Here is a 15,578-nt window from a genome sequence, read left to right on the forward strand (position 1 = left end):
CCACAGGCTTAGACCCCCTAGTGACCATGCCATTTTTTACAATTTAGCACTGCGCAGCTTTAACGGTTTATTGCACAGTCATACAACTTAGAACCTAAATTAATTTTACCCCCTTTTGTTGCCACCGGCCAGCTGCTGCAACTTTTTTTTTTAATAATTTTATTGTTTTTTTTTTATAAAAATTTCTCTTTAGTTTACTTCCCACCTCGTGAGCCACTCCAGGGGACAGCCAAGTGACAGGGCTGCCCCCAGTACATCGCTGTGCTGGATCGCAGCACTGTACAAATGAAAAAAATGGCGGTTTCTTTACCTAACAGCCTGCCAGCTCCGATCGCGGCTGGCAGGCTGTTTACAGAGCAGAGCTCCGTAACTCAGCGAGGATGCATGCGCAATCCCCGCTAATCTCCGCCTACAAGAACTGACGCCAATCGGCATTAGGCGATTTCCTAAATCAGGGGTGTCAACCTCAATCACGCAAGGGGCCAAAATATAAAACATAGCCTAAGTTGCAGCCCAAAGAGTTAACATTTATAGAACTGTCTTAATTCAAGTGGCATAACTATAACAACCATGGGAGGGCATGGGAACCCCTTCTTTCCCCTTCTGCAGTGGAGCAGTTTAATATTTACCTGCTCCAGAGCTGCTTCGGGTCTCCTCTAATCTTCCTGGCAGACACATGCTCTATGCTGCATACCTCTGGCTCTGAATGAATGCCACGTGATCGGGAGCTGGAGGTATGGAAGTATAGAGTGCGCAGCTGCTGGGAAGAATAGAAGATACATGATGTAGTGCTGGAGCAGGTACAGTGGGATGCCAAAGTTTAAGCAACCTTGTTAATCTTGTTAATCATCGTGATTTTCCTGTATAAATCGTTGGTTGTTATGATAAAAAAGTCACTTAAATATATCATATAGGAGACACACACTGTGATATTTGAGAAGTGAAATGAAGTTGATTGGATTTACAGAAAGCGCACAATAATTGTTTAAATAAAATTAGCCAGGTGCATACATTTGGGCATTGTTGTCATTTTATTGATTCCAAAACCTTTACAACTAATTATTGGAACTCAAATTGGCATGGTAAGCTCAGTGACCTACATACACAGGTGAATCCAATTATGAGAAAGAGTATTTAAGGGGGACAATTGTAAGTTTCTCTCTTTTAATTTTCTTTGAAGAGTAGCAACATGGGGGTCTCAAAACAACTCTCAAATGAGCTGAAGACAAAGATTGTTTACCATCATGGTTTAGGGGAATGATACAGAAAGCAGTCTCAGAGATTTCAGCTGTCTGTTTCCACAGTTAGAAACATATTGAGGAAATGGAACACCACAGGCTCAGTTCAAGTAAAGGCTTGAAGTGGCAGACCAAGAAAAATCTCAGATAGACAGAAGCTACAAATAGTGAGAACAGTCAGAGTCAACCCACAGACCAGCACCAAAGACTTACAACATCATCTTGCTGCAGATGGAGTCACTGTGCATCGTTTAACCATTCGGTGCACTTTACACAAGAAGGTGCTGTATGCGAGAGTGTTGCAGAGGAAGTCCACATAACAAACAGAACTGCTTGAGGTATGCAAAAGCACATTTGGACAAGCCAACTTCACTTTGGAATAAGGTGGTGTGGGCTGATGAGTTATTTGGGCATAACAAGGGGCGTTATGCATGGAGGAAAAAGAACACAGCATTCCAAGAAAAACACCTGCTACTTACAGTAAAATATGGTGGTGGTTCCATCATGCCATGGGGCTGTGTGGCCAGTGCAGGGACTGGAAATCTTGTCAAAGTTGAGGGACGCATAGATTCCACTCCGTATCAGCAGATTCTGGAGATCAATGTCCAGGAATCAGAGACAAAGCTGATGCTGCGCCAAGGCTGAATCTTTCAACGACCCTAAACACTGCTCAAAATCCACTAAGGCATTCATGCAGAGGAACAAGTACAATGTTCTGGAATGGCCATCACAGTCCCCAGACCTGAATATAATTGAAAATCTGTGGTGTGAGTTAAAATGTTCGGAAGCCATCAAATGTGAATGAACTAGAGATGTTTTGTAAAGAGGAATGGTCCCAAATACCTTCAACCAGAATCCAGACTCTCATTGGAGCCTACAGGAAGTGTTTAGAAGCTGTAATTTCTGCAAAAGGAGGATCTACTAAAGGATCTACTAAATATTGATTTCATTTCTTTTTTTATGCACCTGTCTAAATTAGTTTAAACAATTATTGCACACTTTCTGTAAATCCAATAAACTTCATTTCACTTCTCAAATATCACTGTGTGTGTCTCCTATATGATATATTTAACCTGAAATTTTTTTTTTCATAACACCCAATGATTTATACAGGAAAATCACGACGATTAACGAGGTTGCCTAAACTTTGGCATCCCACTGTAATTAACACTGTGGTTCTTTTGTTTGCATTGTTTGGGGATTTGGAAACTGTTTCTAACATATGAAGCCAGATGATTGTAAGGGGCAGTTTATGGGAATTCCAATTCTATTGCATTCAAAGTTATATCTGTAAAGCAAACCTAAACTAAAAATAAATGTATGAGATAATTAACCACTTCCCAACTGAGGGGTTTTACCCCTTGACCACCAGAGCAATTTTCACCTTTCAGCGCTCCTTCCATTCATTCGTCTATAACTTTATCATTACTTATCACAATGAAATGAACTATATCTTGTTTTTTCGCCACCAATTAGGCTTTCTTTAGGTGGGACATTATGCCAAGAATTATTTTATTCTAAATGTGTTTTAATGGGAAAATTGGAAAAAATGTGGGAAAAAAATTATTATTTTTTCAGTTCTATAGTTTATAGTTTTTATAGTTTTTAAATAATGCATGCTACTGTAATTAAAATCCATGAAATGTATTTGCCCATTTGTCCCAGTTATAAAACCGTTTAAATTATCTCCCTATCACAATGTTTGGCGCCAATATTTTAATTGGAAATAAAGGTGCATTTTTTTCAGTTTTGCGTCCATCCCTAATTATAAGCCCATCGTTTATAAAGTAACAGTGTTATACCCTCTTGACATAAATATTTAGAAAGTTCAGTCCCTAAGGTAACTATTTATGTATTTTTTTTTTGGTAATTTTTTTTTTACAAAAAAAAAAATTGGGGAGTGTGGGAGGTATGGAGTTAATTTTTTGTGTAAAACTAATTTATTTGTATGTGAAAAATGCTTTAGGGTGTAGTTTTACTATTTGGCCACAAGATGGCAACAGTAACTTTTTGTTTAATGCGACCTGCAAGCGTCCTTCCGGATGCTTGCAGGAAGTACTTGGAGGCTGGGAAAGTTTTTTTTTTTATTCACAATAATCGCGCTGCTTATCGGAGAAGCAGCGAATCATTGCAGGGCTTAGATCAACGAACAGGAATGGATTTTCCCGTTCATTGATCTCCGGGCGAGCGGCCGGCGGCGTGTTTATGAGCGGGAGTGCGTGCTGGAGCGAGCGGGAGCGCAGGCAGCGGCGGGAGCCCGGAAAGTACGGATTTCTCCGTCCCTGGTGGTGAAAGGATGGAAAAAGGGACAGAGAAATTCGTACGCGTGGGGGTAAAGTGGTTAACCGTATGTTTAGTACTGTTGGGAAACATTTCTTTAGTAACACATAACAGAGTGTAATATTTTTATTTTCAGTTTACAGGCTGAATATTTAAAAGTGAATTATAAAACAGCAGCTTTGGTTTATAATCTGCATTATTTAGCTGAAAAACAAAAAGAAGCAATGACCGTTTAAACTTGTCAGCACTAAAACCTTATCAGCCGTGTTTTCGCCTCCAGCTACCAGTGTTTGGCAGAGGAGGAGAAAGTAGTTTGGAGGAAAGCCAGAAGAGAGGCAGACGACAGATCATAGTTGCAGCACAGGTCAGAGTCAGAAGTCACCATGGTGTGTAGCAAGTTTATTTTTTATAAAAGTTTATTATTAAAAAAGTTTTTGTTTTACATTTCAGTTAAGAGGGGAAAAACATGTACTAACACTTACTAACACATAGCACAGAAACGCATGTGTTAACGCAACTGATTAAGTGTAAAAGGGCCCTTTTCTCTGCATAAAACCATTGAGCTACATCATGTCAGAAAAGCTTATGGATTAGATCAAGTCAACACAAATTTATTTTTGGTGGTAGAGACAGGAAGCAAGCATGTTCATATTTGGGCCAATCAAAAACATCCAACATATATGTTTATTCTTACGGGATTAGTGAGTGGTAATGTGAATAAGCAGATGGCAGGAGATACTGAAGGTAAACCCAGCTCTGCAGTTTGACACTGCGGGATATGCTGGAAGAGACTTGAGCAAGCATTAAATGTATGTGGTTACTTGGATTTAGAGTAAGAATAGTGATACAATCAGATTCGGCAACAATTAATTTTCATGTTAAATTTTTTGAGTGCACAAGAGACAATTTCAGATGAGGAACACTCTTATGAGTTGTTATTTGGATTATATGGTGTTTTTTTTCATACATAAATTATATATAGTGTGAATAAAGATGCATTTTGTTCATTCAGGGACACAGTAGGTTTATTTATGGACATGTGCTACACATATCTTGGTCAACAAATAAAAAAAAATAGACTCATGATTTATGCCTGAGTGTTCTATTTCCTGTGTGCCGCTAAGGTCACATAACAACAATTTTGGGATCACAAAACACTACTACTAGACTATATCAGTTATTCTTGTTTTAGTGATGGGCTCATGGGTAGAAAAGTATCCGAATCCGTGAATCTAATGAGGCTTAATTGTCTCCGGTGTGTGCATGCCGGATAGGGGGTTAATAACTCAGATGTCCGGGCGCTTCTATGCGCATCAAATGCTTGCAGGCGTCCAATGGGACACGTTCCACTACTCAATACTGCGCACTTCCTCCTTCGGACGGAAGGTGGAAGTGCACGGCATTGAGTCGTGGAATGCCTCCCATTGGACGCGTGCAAGCGTTTGATACGCATAGAAGCGCCCGGACATCTGGTTAATTAACCCCCTGTCCTCCATGCACACACCTGAGGCAATTAAGCCTCAATTAGAATCACGGATTCGGATACTTTTCTACCCATGAGTCCATCACTATCTTGTTTACCATATTTAGGGAATGAGAAGAAGAATTGGACAAAACAAAGCTTTCAGGAAATCCATCCATTCACTATGAAAGAATACAACGTTTTTTCAGATTAAATATTCATGTTCGTATAAATATAAATCAATAAATATTCAACTTTATAAAATAAGATTTAGGTGAAGCATAATCCATCCATGACCTGTATACTAGATGATCCAATCCTCTGCTTTTCCAGAAGCAAATGTGGATTTAAGTATAATGTCATCTAGTTAGTAGTTAGCTATCTAAATGTGTGATAAGTGGCTCTATCAATTCCTGGGGCAATAATATGGTATGGCTAGTTGAAAATAGTATAAAGTTAATTTCACTGTACACTGCTTGCAGAAGTAAAAAAATTATTAAAGCAGAGCTGATATACTGTTAATATTCAAATGCCCACTGACACTATCTTCAAGACAAAACTCAAATCGCTATGGTGGGAAACTTTTAATCATTCCTACGCAAACCATTTTCTAATTTCATTTTAATAAAAATTACTTTTCCATATCAATTCCCATTCTACTATGATTTTCTTTAATTTGCAACACGTAAAATGTATCTTTTTAGTAATCAAACTTAAAGGGAACCTAAAGTGAGAGGGATATAGAGGTTGCTGTATGTATTCCCTTTTTACAACACCAGTTGCCTTGGGTCCTGCTGATCTAACTGGCTTCAGTGGCACCTGGATCACACACCTGGAACAAGCATGCAGCGAATCTTGTCAGATTTTTTTCAGAAACATCTAATCTGCATCCTGGTTCAGGGTCTATGGCTACAAGTACTAGAGGCAAAGGATCAGCAGGACAGCCAGGCAGTGCCTATTGTTTAAAGGGATTCCGAGCAGTAAATAAATGCAAAATCAGAACTTACCTGGGGCTTTCTCCACCCCATCGTAGGTTGGGAGGTCCCTCAGCGTCCCTCTGGCTCCTCTCCCAGGGCCTGGCCAGAAATGGCTCTCGGCGGCTCCTGGTGACACTGGGCTCGAGTTTCAGGCTCCTTCTTCCTGAAAGGAGACGTCAGTCAGTCACCACGCCGGCCGCCTTGCCTCATCACAGCGGCCGCATGACAGTACTGCGCATGCGTAGTTTAATCGCGCATGCGCAGTACTGTCATGCCGGCCGGTGTGATGACGTGAGGCGGCCGGCGTGGTGACGACTGACGTCACCTTTCAGGCAGAAGAAGCCCGACACTCGGGCCCAGTGTCGCCAGGAGCCATTTCTGGCCAGGCCCTGGGAGAGGAGCCAGAGGGATGCCGAGGGACCTCCCGACCTACGATGGGGTGGAAAAAGCCCCAGGTAAGTTCCGATTTTGTATTTATTTACTGCCCTGGGTCCCTTTAACATTAAATAAATATGTCTGTCTCTATATACTTTTCATTTCAGGTTCCTTTTGTCAGTATTCCAATTTCTCAGAAATCCTAGGCTTTTACTCATGTTGTTGGCTAGAAGCCTGTACCATAAATCTGTATATAGTAAGATTGTAATTAAATTAAAAGGGTACAAGGGGACCATTACCATGTAACAAGCTATGATGAAGCATGTATGCTCCAAGAAGATCTCCATATTTCTATGAATCTTTAGTAGCACCTCTCACCTCAGAAATCTTGCTCCTCATCCATACAATTGACTCCAACTCTTCGTGACCATATGTACAGATATCTCTGGCAATCACTGCTTCTTTCAGCTGTTGCATAGGTATGTTCATAGCTTCACATATACTGTCTCTCCATCTTAGCCTCTGTCATCCTTTTCTTCTTTTGCCCTCAATTTTTCCAAGCATCAAGGGGTTCTCCAAACAATCCAGCCTTCTCATTGTGTGACCACAGTCTTTGAGTTTTAATAGTAGTATCAGCCCTTGTAGTGAGCACTCTGTCCTTACTTCTTTGTGTATTGACTGGTTAGATCTTCTAGCAGCCCAGGGAACTCTTAGTAGTTTTCTCCACACGCACAGGTCATACGAATCAATGTTTCTACACATGACCTTATAGTCTAACTTTCACAGCCATATATTACTTCTGAGAGGACCGTAGCTCTAACTACCCAGATATTTGTTGGCAAAGTGACATCTCTATCCTTCAGTATCTTGTCCAAACTTGCCATAGCTTTACCTCCAAGCAACAAGCCTCTTTTAATCTCATGACTGCAATCAACATCTGCAGAGATCTTTGATCCCAGGAAGATGAAATCTGCTTAAACTTCTACTTTCTCTCCATCTATTTAAAGATTGTTCATTGGTGCAGATGATATTACTTATGTTTTCTTGATGCTAAGCAAGAGACCAGCTTTGGCGCTTTCTTGTTTGACATTCATGACTAGGCTCTTTAATTCTTCCTCAGTTTCAGCCATTAGAGTGGTATCATCGGCATATCTCAGATTGTAAATATTCCTGCCCGCTATTTTATTGCCAGCATGTGACTCATCCAAACCAGTTTTCTGCATTACATATTCAGCATACAAGTTAAATAAATAAGGAGACAATATGCAACCTTGTTGCACTCCTTTACCAATTGTGAACCAGTCTGTTATTCTATACTCAGTTCTAAGCTTTGTTTCTTGGTTTGTATATAGATCCCTCAAAAGGCAAATGAAACGGCCTGGTATCCCCATTTCCATGAAATTCTGCCACAGTCTACCATGATGTACACAATAAAAAACTTTTGAATAGTGAATAAAGTAGACATCTCAGAAATACCAGTGTGTAAAAAAAATGAGAGTACGTACCTTTAACCTGCTGAGCGGTCTGGACGAGCTCAGCTCGTCCAACACCGCCAGAGGCTGCCGCTCAGGCCCTGCTGGGCCGATTTTAGTCAAATAAAAAGCAGCACACGCAGCCGGCACTTTGCCAGCCGCGTGTGCTGCCTGATCGCCGCCGCTCTGCGGCGATCCGCCGCGAGCAGCGGCGAAAGAGGGTCCCCCCAGCCGCCTGAGCCCAGCGTAGCCGGAACAAAAAGTTCCGGCCAGCGCTAAAGGCTGGATCGGAGGCGGCTGACGTCAGGACGTCGGCTGACGTCGATGACGTCACTCCGCTCGTCGCTATGGCGACGATGTAAGCAAAACAAGGAAGGCCGCTCATTGCGGCCTTCCTTGTTTATTCTGGGCGCCGGAGGCGATCGGAAGAACGCCTCCGGAGCGCCCTCTAGTGGGCTTTCATGCAGCCAACTTTCAGTTGGCTGCATGAAATATTTTTTTTTTAATTTAAAAAAAACCCTCCCGCAGCCACCCTGGCGATTTAATCAGAACGCCAGGGTGGTTAATCATGTTAAAGCCCTCAACCACATCACTTCTAGGTTCTTCCCAGTTTGCACCTCATGCAATGGTTGGATACTGCATTGAAAAGCAATGATTAAATATGTGTTTGCTTCCTGCGGTGTTTCGTGGCATGAACAGCTAGGCTATGTCCTGTCTAGCACTGGCATTAGGGATGGGGGTACAGCTTGGACTTCCAGGTTCCCAGAAAGCATGGACTCTTGCCTGGCAGTCTAAGATAAAGAAAAGATCTCCACTCAGCAGCAGTCATATGGTATGTGGATATTGCTTCCTCATTACTTCTGACCAATCAGAAGTTTAATGACTTGTCAGGCATACTAGCCAAACATGTATATTGTCTATTATCTTGTATTTGTCTTTGTAACATAAATCCACGTAAAAGGCAGCGTGGATCGGAGGGTTGGTCCTAGAGCTGCGCAGCCGCAGTAGCGGCTATGCGGACTGCGCAGCCGTGGCCAGCTCCGGCGGCCATCTTTCTGCAGGCTGCAGATCCCGACCCGGACCGTGGGGTGGCAGCCTTTCGGGGGGCTATTGCGCAGAGGGGACCAGTCGGAACGGCACGGAGGGCGCGGACGGCGTCCTCCATGCCATACAAACTCATGCAGGTAGTTAACTTTTTTAAGGTTTTGGGGGCAGAATTTGGCCTCGTAAGTCCTTTAAGTCGGAACGCTGTGCCTTCTCTGTCCCCTGTGCTTCCAGTGTCCCCCCTCTGTGTCATCTCTGCCCCGCGTGCCCCCTTTCCTAATGCAGAGTATGCGCAGCAGAAGCGATTTCAAGTCTCACCTATTCCATGGCGGCTCTGGGCCAATCAGCGAAGTCCTCTCTCCTTTCATTCCTCCTTCCTCCCAGCGGCTTCACTAGTAACGTCACATAATGACGCAATCAAAAGGAGACCCCACGGCTCCTTCTGATTGCATCATTAAGCGACGCTACTAGTGAAGCCACTGGGAGGAAGGAGGAATGAAGGGAGAGAGGACGCCGCTGATTAGCCCGGAGCCGCCATGGAATAGGTGAGACTTGTAATCGCTTCTGCTGTGCATACTCTGCATTAGGTAAGCATATCGGCGGGTCGTTCGTAAGTCGGGCGTTCGTAACCCGGGGACTACCTGTATATGTTTGTATATATATATATATATATATATATATATATATATATATATATATATATATATACTGTATATATATATATATATATATGTATACTGTATATACAGGGTCTTCTCAAAAAATTAGCATATTGTGATAAAGTTCATTATTTTCTGTAATGTACTCATAGACATTAGACTTTCATATATTTTAGATTCAAATACACACAACTGAAGTAGTTCAAGCCTTTTATTGTTTTAATATTGATGATTTTGGCATACAGCTCATGAAAACCCAAATTTCCTATCTCAAAAAATTAGCATATTTGATCCAACCAATAAAAGAAAAGTGTTTTTAAAACAAAAAAAGTCAACCTTCAAATAATTATGTTCAGTTATGCACTCAATACTTGGTCGGGAATCCTTTTGCAGAAATAACTCCTTCAATGCGGCTTGGCATGGAGGCAATCAGACTGTGGCACTGCTCAGGTGTTATGGAGGCCCAGGATGGTTCGATAGCGGCATTAAGCTCATCCAGAGTGTTGGGTCTTGCGTCTCTCAACTTTCTCTTCACAATATCCCACAGATTCTCTATGGGGTTTAGGTCAGGAGAGTTGGCAGGCCAATTGAGCACAGTAATACCATGGTCAGTAAACCATTTACCAGTGGTTTTGGCACTGTGAGCAGGTGCCAGGTCGTGCTGAAAAATGAAATCTTCATCTCCATAAAGCTTTTCAGCATATGGAAGCATGAAGTGCTCCAAAATCTCCTGATAGCTAGCTGCATTGACCCTGCCCTTGATAAAACACAGTGGATCAACACCAGCAGCTGACATGGCACCCCAGACCATCACTGACTGTGGGTACTTGACACTGGACTTCAGGCATTTTGGCATTTCCCTCTCCCCAGTCTTCCTCCAGACTCTGGCACCTTGATTTCTGAATTATATGTAAAAGTTGCTTTCATTTGAAAAAAGTACTTTGGACCACTGAGCAACAGTCCAGTGCTGCTTCTCTGTAGCCCAGGTCACTCGCTTCTGCCGCTGTTTCTGGTTCAAAAGTGGGTTCATGCTTCCATCTGCTGAAAAGCTTTATGGAGATAAAGATTTCATTTTTCAGCACGACCGGGCACCTGCTCACAGTGCCAAAACCACTGGTAAATGGTTTACTGACCATGGTATTACTGTGCTCAATTGGCCTGCCAACTCTCCTGACCTGAACCCCATAGAGAATATGTAGGATATTGTGAAGAGAAAGTTGAGAGACGCAAGACCCAACACTCTGGATGAGCTTAAGGCCGCTATCGAAGCATCCTGGGCCTCCATAACACCTGAGCAGTGCCACAGGCTGATTGCCTCCATGCCAAGCCGCATTAAAGGAGTCATTTCTGCAAAAGGATTCCCGACCAAGTATTGAGTGCATAACTGAACATAATTATTTGAAGGTTGACTTTTTTGGTTTTAAAAACACTTTTCTTTTATTGGTTGGATGAAATATGCTAATTTTTTGAGATAGGAAATTTGGGTTTTCATGAGCTGTATGCCAAAATCATCAATATTAAAACAATAAAAGGCTTGAACTACTTCAGTTGTGTGTATTTGAATCTAAAATATATGAAAGTCTAATGTTTATGAGTACATTACAGAAAATAATGAACTTTATCACAATATGCTAATTTTTTGAGAAGACCCTGTATATATATATATATATATATATATATATATATATATATATATATATATACACACACACACACACACAGTGCTGCCCATAATTATTCATACTCCTTGCAAATTTTGACTTTTTGAGTTATTTTTTATCAACCTGCAAGTAATGCTTTGACAGGAAATTACATAGACGTCTCCCAAAAGATAATAAGGCAATGTACAAGAGGCATTATTGCGCAAAAAAAAAAAAAAACATTTCCCAGCTCTTATTTACATTTGAGCAAAAAGTGTCCAGTCCAAATTATTCATACCCTTCACAAACTGTCACAATCTGTAAGAAAGTCCAACGTTCTATACCATTCCAAATAGTCCAAGCTGTTCTAAAGCATCTTAATTACCCTGATTAATTGGGAACAGCTGCTCTATCAACTTAACATGTGGAAAACAGCAGCTCTCTGCAGTTGGTTTGTGGGCAGTCATGGCTAAGACAAAGGAGCTCAGTGAGGACCTGCGGCTGCGCATTGTGGCTGCTCACAAGTCAGGAAAGGACTAAAAGGCCATTTCTAAATGATTTCAAGTTTCACTGGCTACAGTGTAGAGTATTATTAAAAAATACAAGATGTTCTGTACTGTGGAAAATCTCACAGGATGGTTGGAAGCCAAAAGTGACACCTGCACTGGCCAGGAGGATAGTGAGAGAGGTGAAAAAGAATCCAAGGATCACCACCAACGCCATCTGGGCTCTGCTGGTGGCAATGTCTCAAGGCAGACAATCCCATGGACAATGCACACAGCTGGGTTCCACGGATGCAGACCAAGGAGGATGCCACTTCTCCAGATAAGGCACACAAAAGCTCGCTTGGCCTTTGCAAATGCTCATCTGAACAAAGAAAAATACTTATGGGTTATAGTCAGATGAAACAAAAACTGAATTGTTTGGTCATAATGATGTTTCTAAAAAAAGGAGAAGTCTTCAACCCAAAGAACACCATCCCCACTGTCAAACATGGGGGTGGAAACCTAATGCTTTGGGGGTGTTTCATCCAATAGACTAAGGAACCTAATCACAGTAAACAGCACCATGAAAAAAAGGCAATACATGAGGATTCTCATTGACAACATCAGGCAGTCTGCAGAGAAACTTAGCCTTTGCCACCAGTGGACATCTCAGCATGACAATGACTCAAAACACAAAGCAAAAGTGGTGAAGAAACAGTTAGCAGACAACAACAATTTGGATTGGCCTAGCCAGAGTCCTAAATTGAATCCAATTGAGAATCTGTGGAGGGAGCTAAAGATCAGGGTGATTGCAAGAAGACCCTCCAACCTGAAAGATTTGGAGCTCATTGCTATAGATGAATTGGCAAAAACTCCTGTGGTGACATGCAAAAAGCTGGTCTGCAATTATAGGAAGCATTTGATTGCTGTAATAGCCAATAAAGGCCTTTTTTTATTGATTATTGAGAAGGGTATAAATAATTTTGGACTGGACACTTTTTGCTCAAATGTAATAAAAGCTGAGAAATGTTTTGTTTTGTTTTTCCCCCACAATACTGCCTCCTGTATATGGTCTTATTATCTTTTGGGAGACACCTATGTCATTTCCCATCAAAAAATTACTTACTGGTTGAATAAAGGTAACTTTAAGTCAACATTTGCCAGGGGTATGAATAATTATGGGCAGCACTGTAAAAATATCTGCCGTTCCCTTGCAGAGCCTCCATATTATGGACCAGTTGGCTGGTAATGTTCTAGCAGTGGAAACTCACTCAAGCTGGCTCAGCCTTTCTGGAAATATTAGCCTGCATTGAGGACAATGTATTTGGATTTAGACATTTTAATACAAGTTTAAAAAAACGTGTCATTGTAAGCTGAGCAATATGCTGTACCATCTGGTATAAATCAAATGATAAGTTTAACGCTCAGCTGTCCTCATTTTTACGTTAACACCTCCTACATCTAAATTCACTGATACTGATAAAAAGAAAATGTTGGAATGATAATGATAAAAAGATTGATCAACCAAGCGGGTTTTATTTGTTGTTGTTTTTTTTTCATATGGCCAGGCAATCTAATTATAGCCCAGCTCTGGTCTGGATTACTGCAGCCTTTTCTAGTTGTACTGTCTCTGTAATATATCTAATCTTCTTTTCTTTGTCAAGCTTTGTCGACCCAGGGAGGAATGTGCTGCCTCTGCTGTGATAGGGACAAGTTATGCAAGCACCTTGCATGCCCCCCTCTGTTCTCCTGTGTGCTGTCTGTATGAGTCACAGGCAAGGTCTCTGCTCACAGCCAGCGTGTCTGCAGGCTCAGGAGCTGTGACCTTGTGAACAGCTGTGAGTGCAGAAAGATCAGTGCAGAGCTCAGACAAGCAGCTAAGGCAACAAGTAGAGTAACATTCCAGCAGTCAAGTCACGTTTAAGAGGAGCCTCTGACAACAGGCACCTGCTCTGATGATGTATTTCCTGTTTGGTGGCCATCTTCATTGTTTACAAAAACAATGAATAAAACAGTGATTGTATCACCAAGAAAGCAGCGGGGAGCAGTGAAAATGTCACAGAGGGGGCTAGGAGAAAACAACAAACAGGCTGGTGCATTTATTTATGTAAGATTTTCACAGTACAGATTCTCTGGTTAGCAATCCTTGTAATTCAATTGGGCCCCTAGTCTGGGATGGATAAAAGTGGCGCACAGCGCTGGGAGAATAGAAATGATGCCTCATTGACTTAAAAAATATAATGTTATTTAGCGTTATGAGTGTTAAAAAATGACGCATGCAGTGTGCCTTACACTTATAACGCTATTATAGCATTATAAGTCTTAAAAATGCAGGGGGCTAGTTTTAGGCAGCAGGGCTCGGTGGGGGAGAGAGGCAGTGGGACACTGGAGGGAGTGGAATTAGCTGGAGGGAGGATGTGTGCATACATTACCTTGTCCAGGCCGGCGATCGCTCCTCCACTCCGCTTCTGTTAGTTTGCAGCAGTCCTGCAGCCAGCCAATCACCATGCGGGGACTGAAGCCACATGGTGATTGGCTGGATGCAGGACTACAGCAAACTAACTGAAGAAGTGCAGGAGCGGAGTGAAGGAGCTGGAACAAGGTAATGTATGCATATGCACACTTTCTCCCTCCAGCTAATCCTATTCCCTCCAGTGTCCCGCTGCCTCTCTTCCCCACTGACCCCCGCTGCCTAAAACTAGCCACTTGTATTTTTTCATGGAGCACCGTTCCGCCATGAAAAATAAAACGCTATTTACCGTTTCAATATATTTACATTAAAGCGTTAATTAGTGTTTTATGATACATTTATCGGCAGAATGGTGCGCCATTTTTCAACCTGCCCTCTTTGTAACTGGACCTCCCTAGTCTGCATACAGTGTAAAACTATTTCAGACAAAGTAAAAATACTTAGTAAAAATTATGTGTTTATACGTACAATTGATTTTTCTTTTTGTGAGTTTTTGTGAATTTCATTGCACATTTCTATGAGTTTTACTGCATTGTCAAACCATTGTGAAGTGACATAGGGAAAGGAAACTCGCTGATTCAGCTGGGTTTATCTGCATGATCCATGCGCTGAAACGCACATAACATGCATGAGCTTTGAGTTGAAATGCACTGCTCAGCAACTACCATACAGCAGCAACGCTGCCATTACCCTAAAGCCCATGTGTGGTAAAGTAAACATGTTATATTTACCTCGGCTGAGGCAGCTGTCTGGGGTTTTCTCAGGCAAGAATCTAGAATGTGTAGAGGTGTCCTCTGAGGTCGCTTAAGGATCTGGCACATCCAGATCATTAAGCAATTGCTGAGTGCATTATTCCTTTCCTATCCCATCCAACAGAAGCTGCTCCATTTTGTTTAACACCTTCATACCTCCTTTCCTCCCCCATTTCCCCCCCTCCACACACACTCCACCCACCCATACCAACAGTAGTTGTCACTAAGCAGTAGACCTGTATGAGCTCTTGGGGATCAGTTCCCTACCCACAGTCAGGGACGGATCTAGGGTATCTTGCCCCAGGCGCAGTTTGTTGAATTCTTAAAAAGGCGGCAAAATTTGGATGGGAATGGCAGTTTAGGTGCCAAAACCTGACCTTGCCCCAGGCCCAACTTGGTCTAGATCCATTCCTGCCCACAGTAAAATAATCTATTTTTCAGACAAAGGATTATATTTTCAGTCGAGTTTTAATTGCCTTTAGTGTCGTTGGGGAGATTTTAATTCTTCCTTTCCTCCAGTATAAGCTAGATTTGTGAAACTAGCACAGAAATGTCAAAGATTTACAGAGAAAGGAGGATATTTCAGATGTCTTTGTAACTAATTATCTGATGTGTTTGAAATAGTTTTATGTAGGTTGGCATAGATCCACTGTAAAACATCTGTCATACATACAGATTATCTGCAATCACTTATCCAGTTTTAATTAATTTTCCTGTTTGCATA

At 41.8% G+C, this 15,578-nt stretch overlaps 1 protein-coding gene and 1 long non-coding RNA gene across 6 annotated transcripts in view; one reads left to right on the forward strand and one right to left on the reverse strand.

Moving 5' to 3' along the window:
* Window positions 1-15,578, forward strand: part of NKAIN2 (sodium/potassium transporting ATPase interacting 2) — a 1,108,222-nt gene that overhangs the window by 950,492 nt on the left and 142,152 nt on the right. The window contains exon 6 of one of the 5 annotated variants that reach the window (XR_011019353.1): window positions 3,799-3,864. The exons of 3 other annotated variants lie outside the window; for them this stretch is intronic. Coding sequence is in view for 1 of the 2 variants with exons in the window: in XM_068231454.1 (XP_068087555.1) it covers window positions 3,799-3,904 (106 nt within the window). In the remaining variant the exon portion in view is untranslated. Of the gene's footprint in view, window positions 1-3,798; window positions 3,905-15,578 lie in introns of those variants that run through there. One more of the 5 variants, XM_068231454.1, reaches the window with a different exon arrangement.
* Window positions 1-15,578, reverse strand: part of LOC137503858 (uncharacterized) — a 140,497-nt gene that overhangs the window by 111,375 nt on the left and 13,544 nt on the right. The window lies entirely within an intron of this gene.

This window comes from Hyperolius riggenbachi, chromosome 4 (assembly GCF_040937935.1).
Source record: "Hyperolius riggenbachi isolate aHypRig1 chromosome 4, aHypRig1.pri, whole genome shotgun sequence".
Lineage (NCBI taxonomy): Eukaryota > Metazoa > Chordata > Amphibia > Anura > Hyperoliidae > Hyperolius > Hyperolius riggenbachi.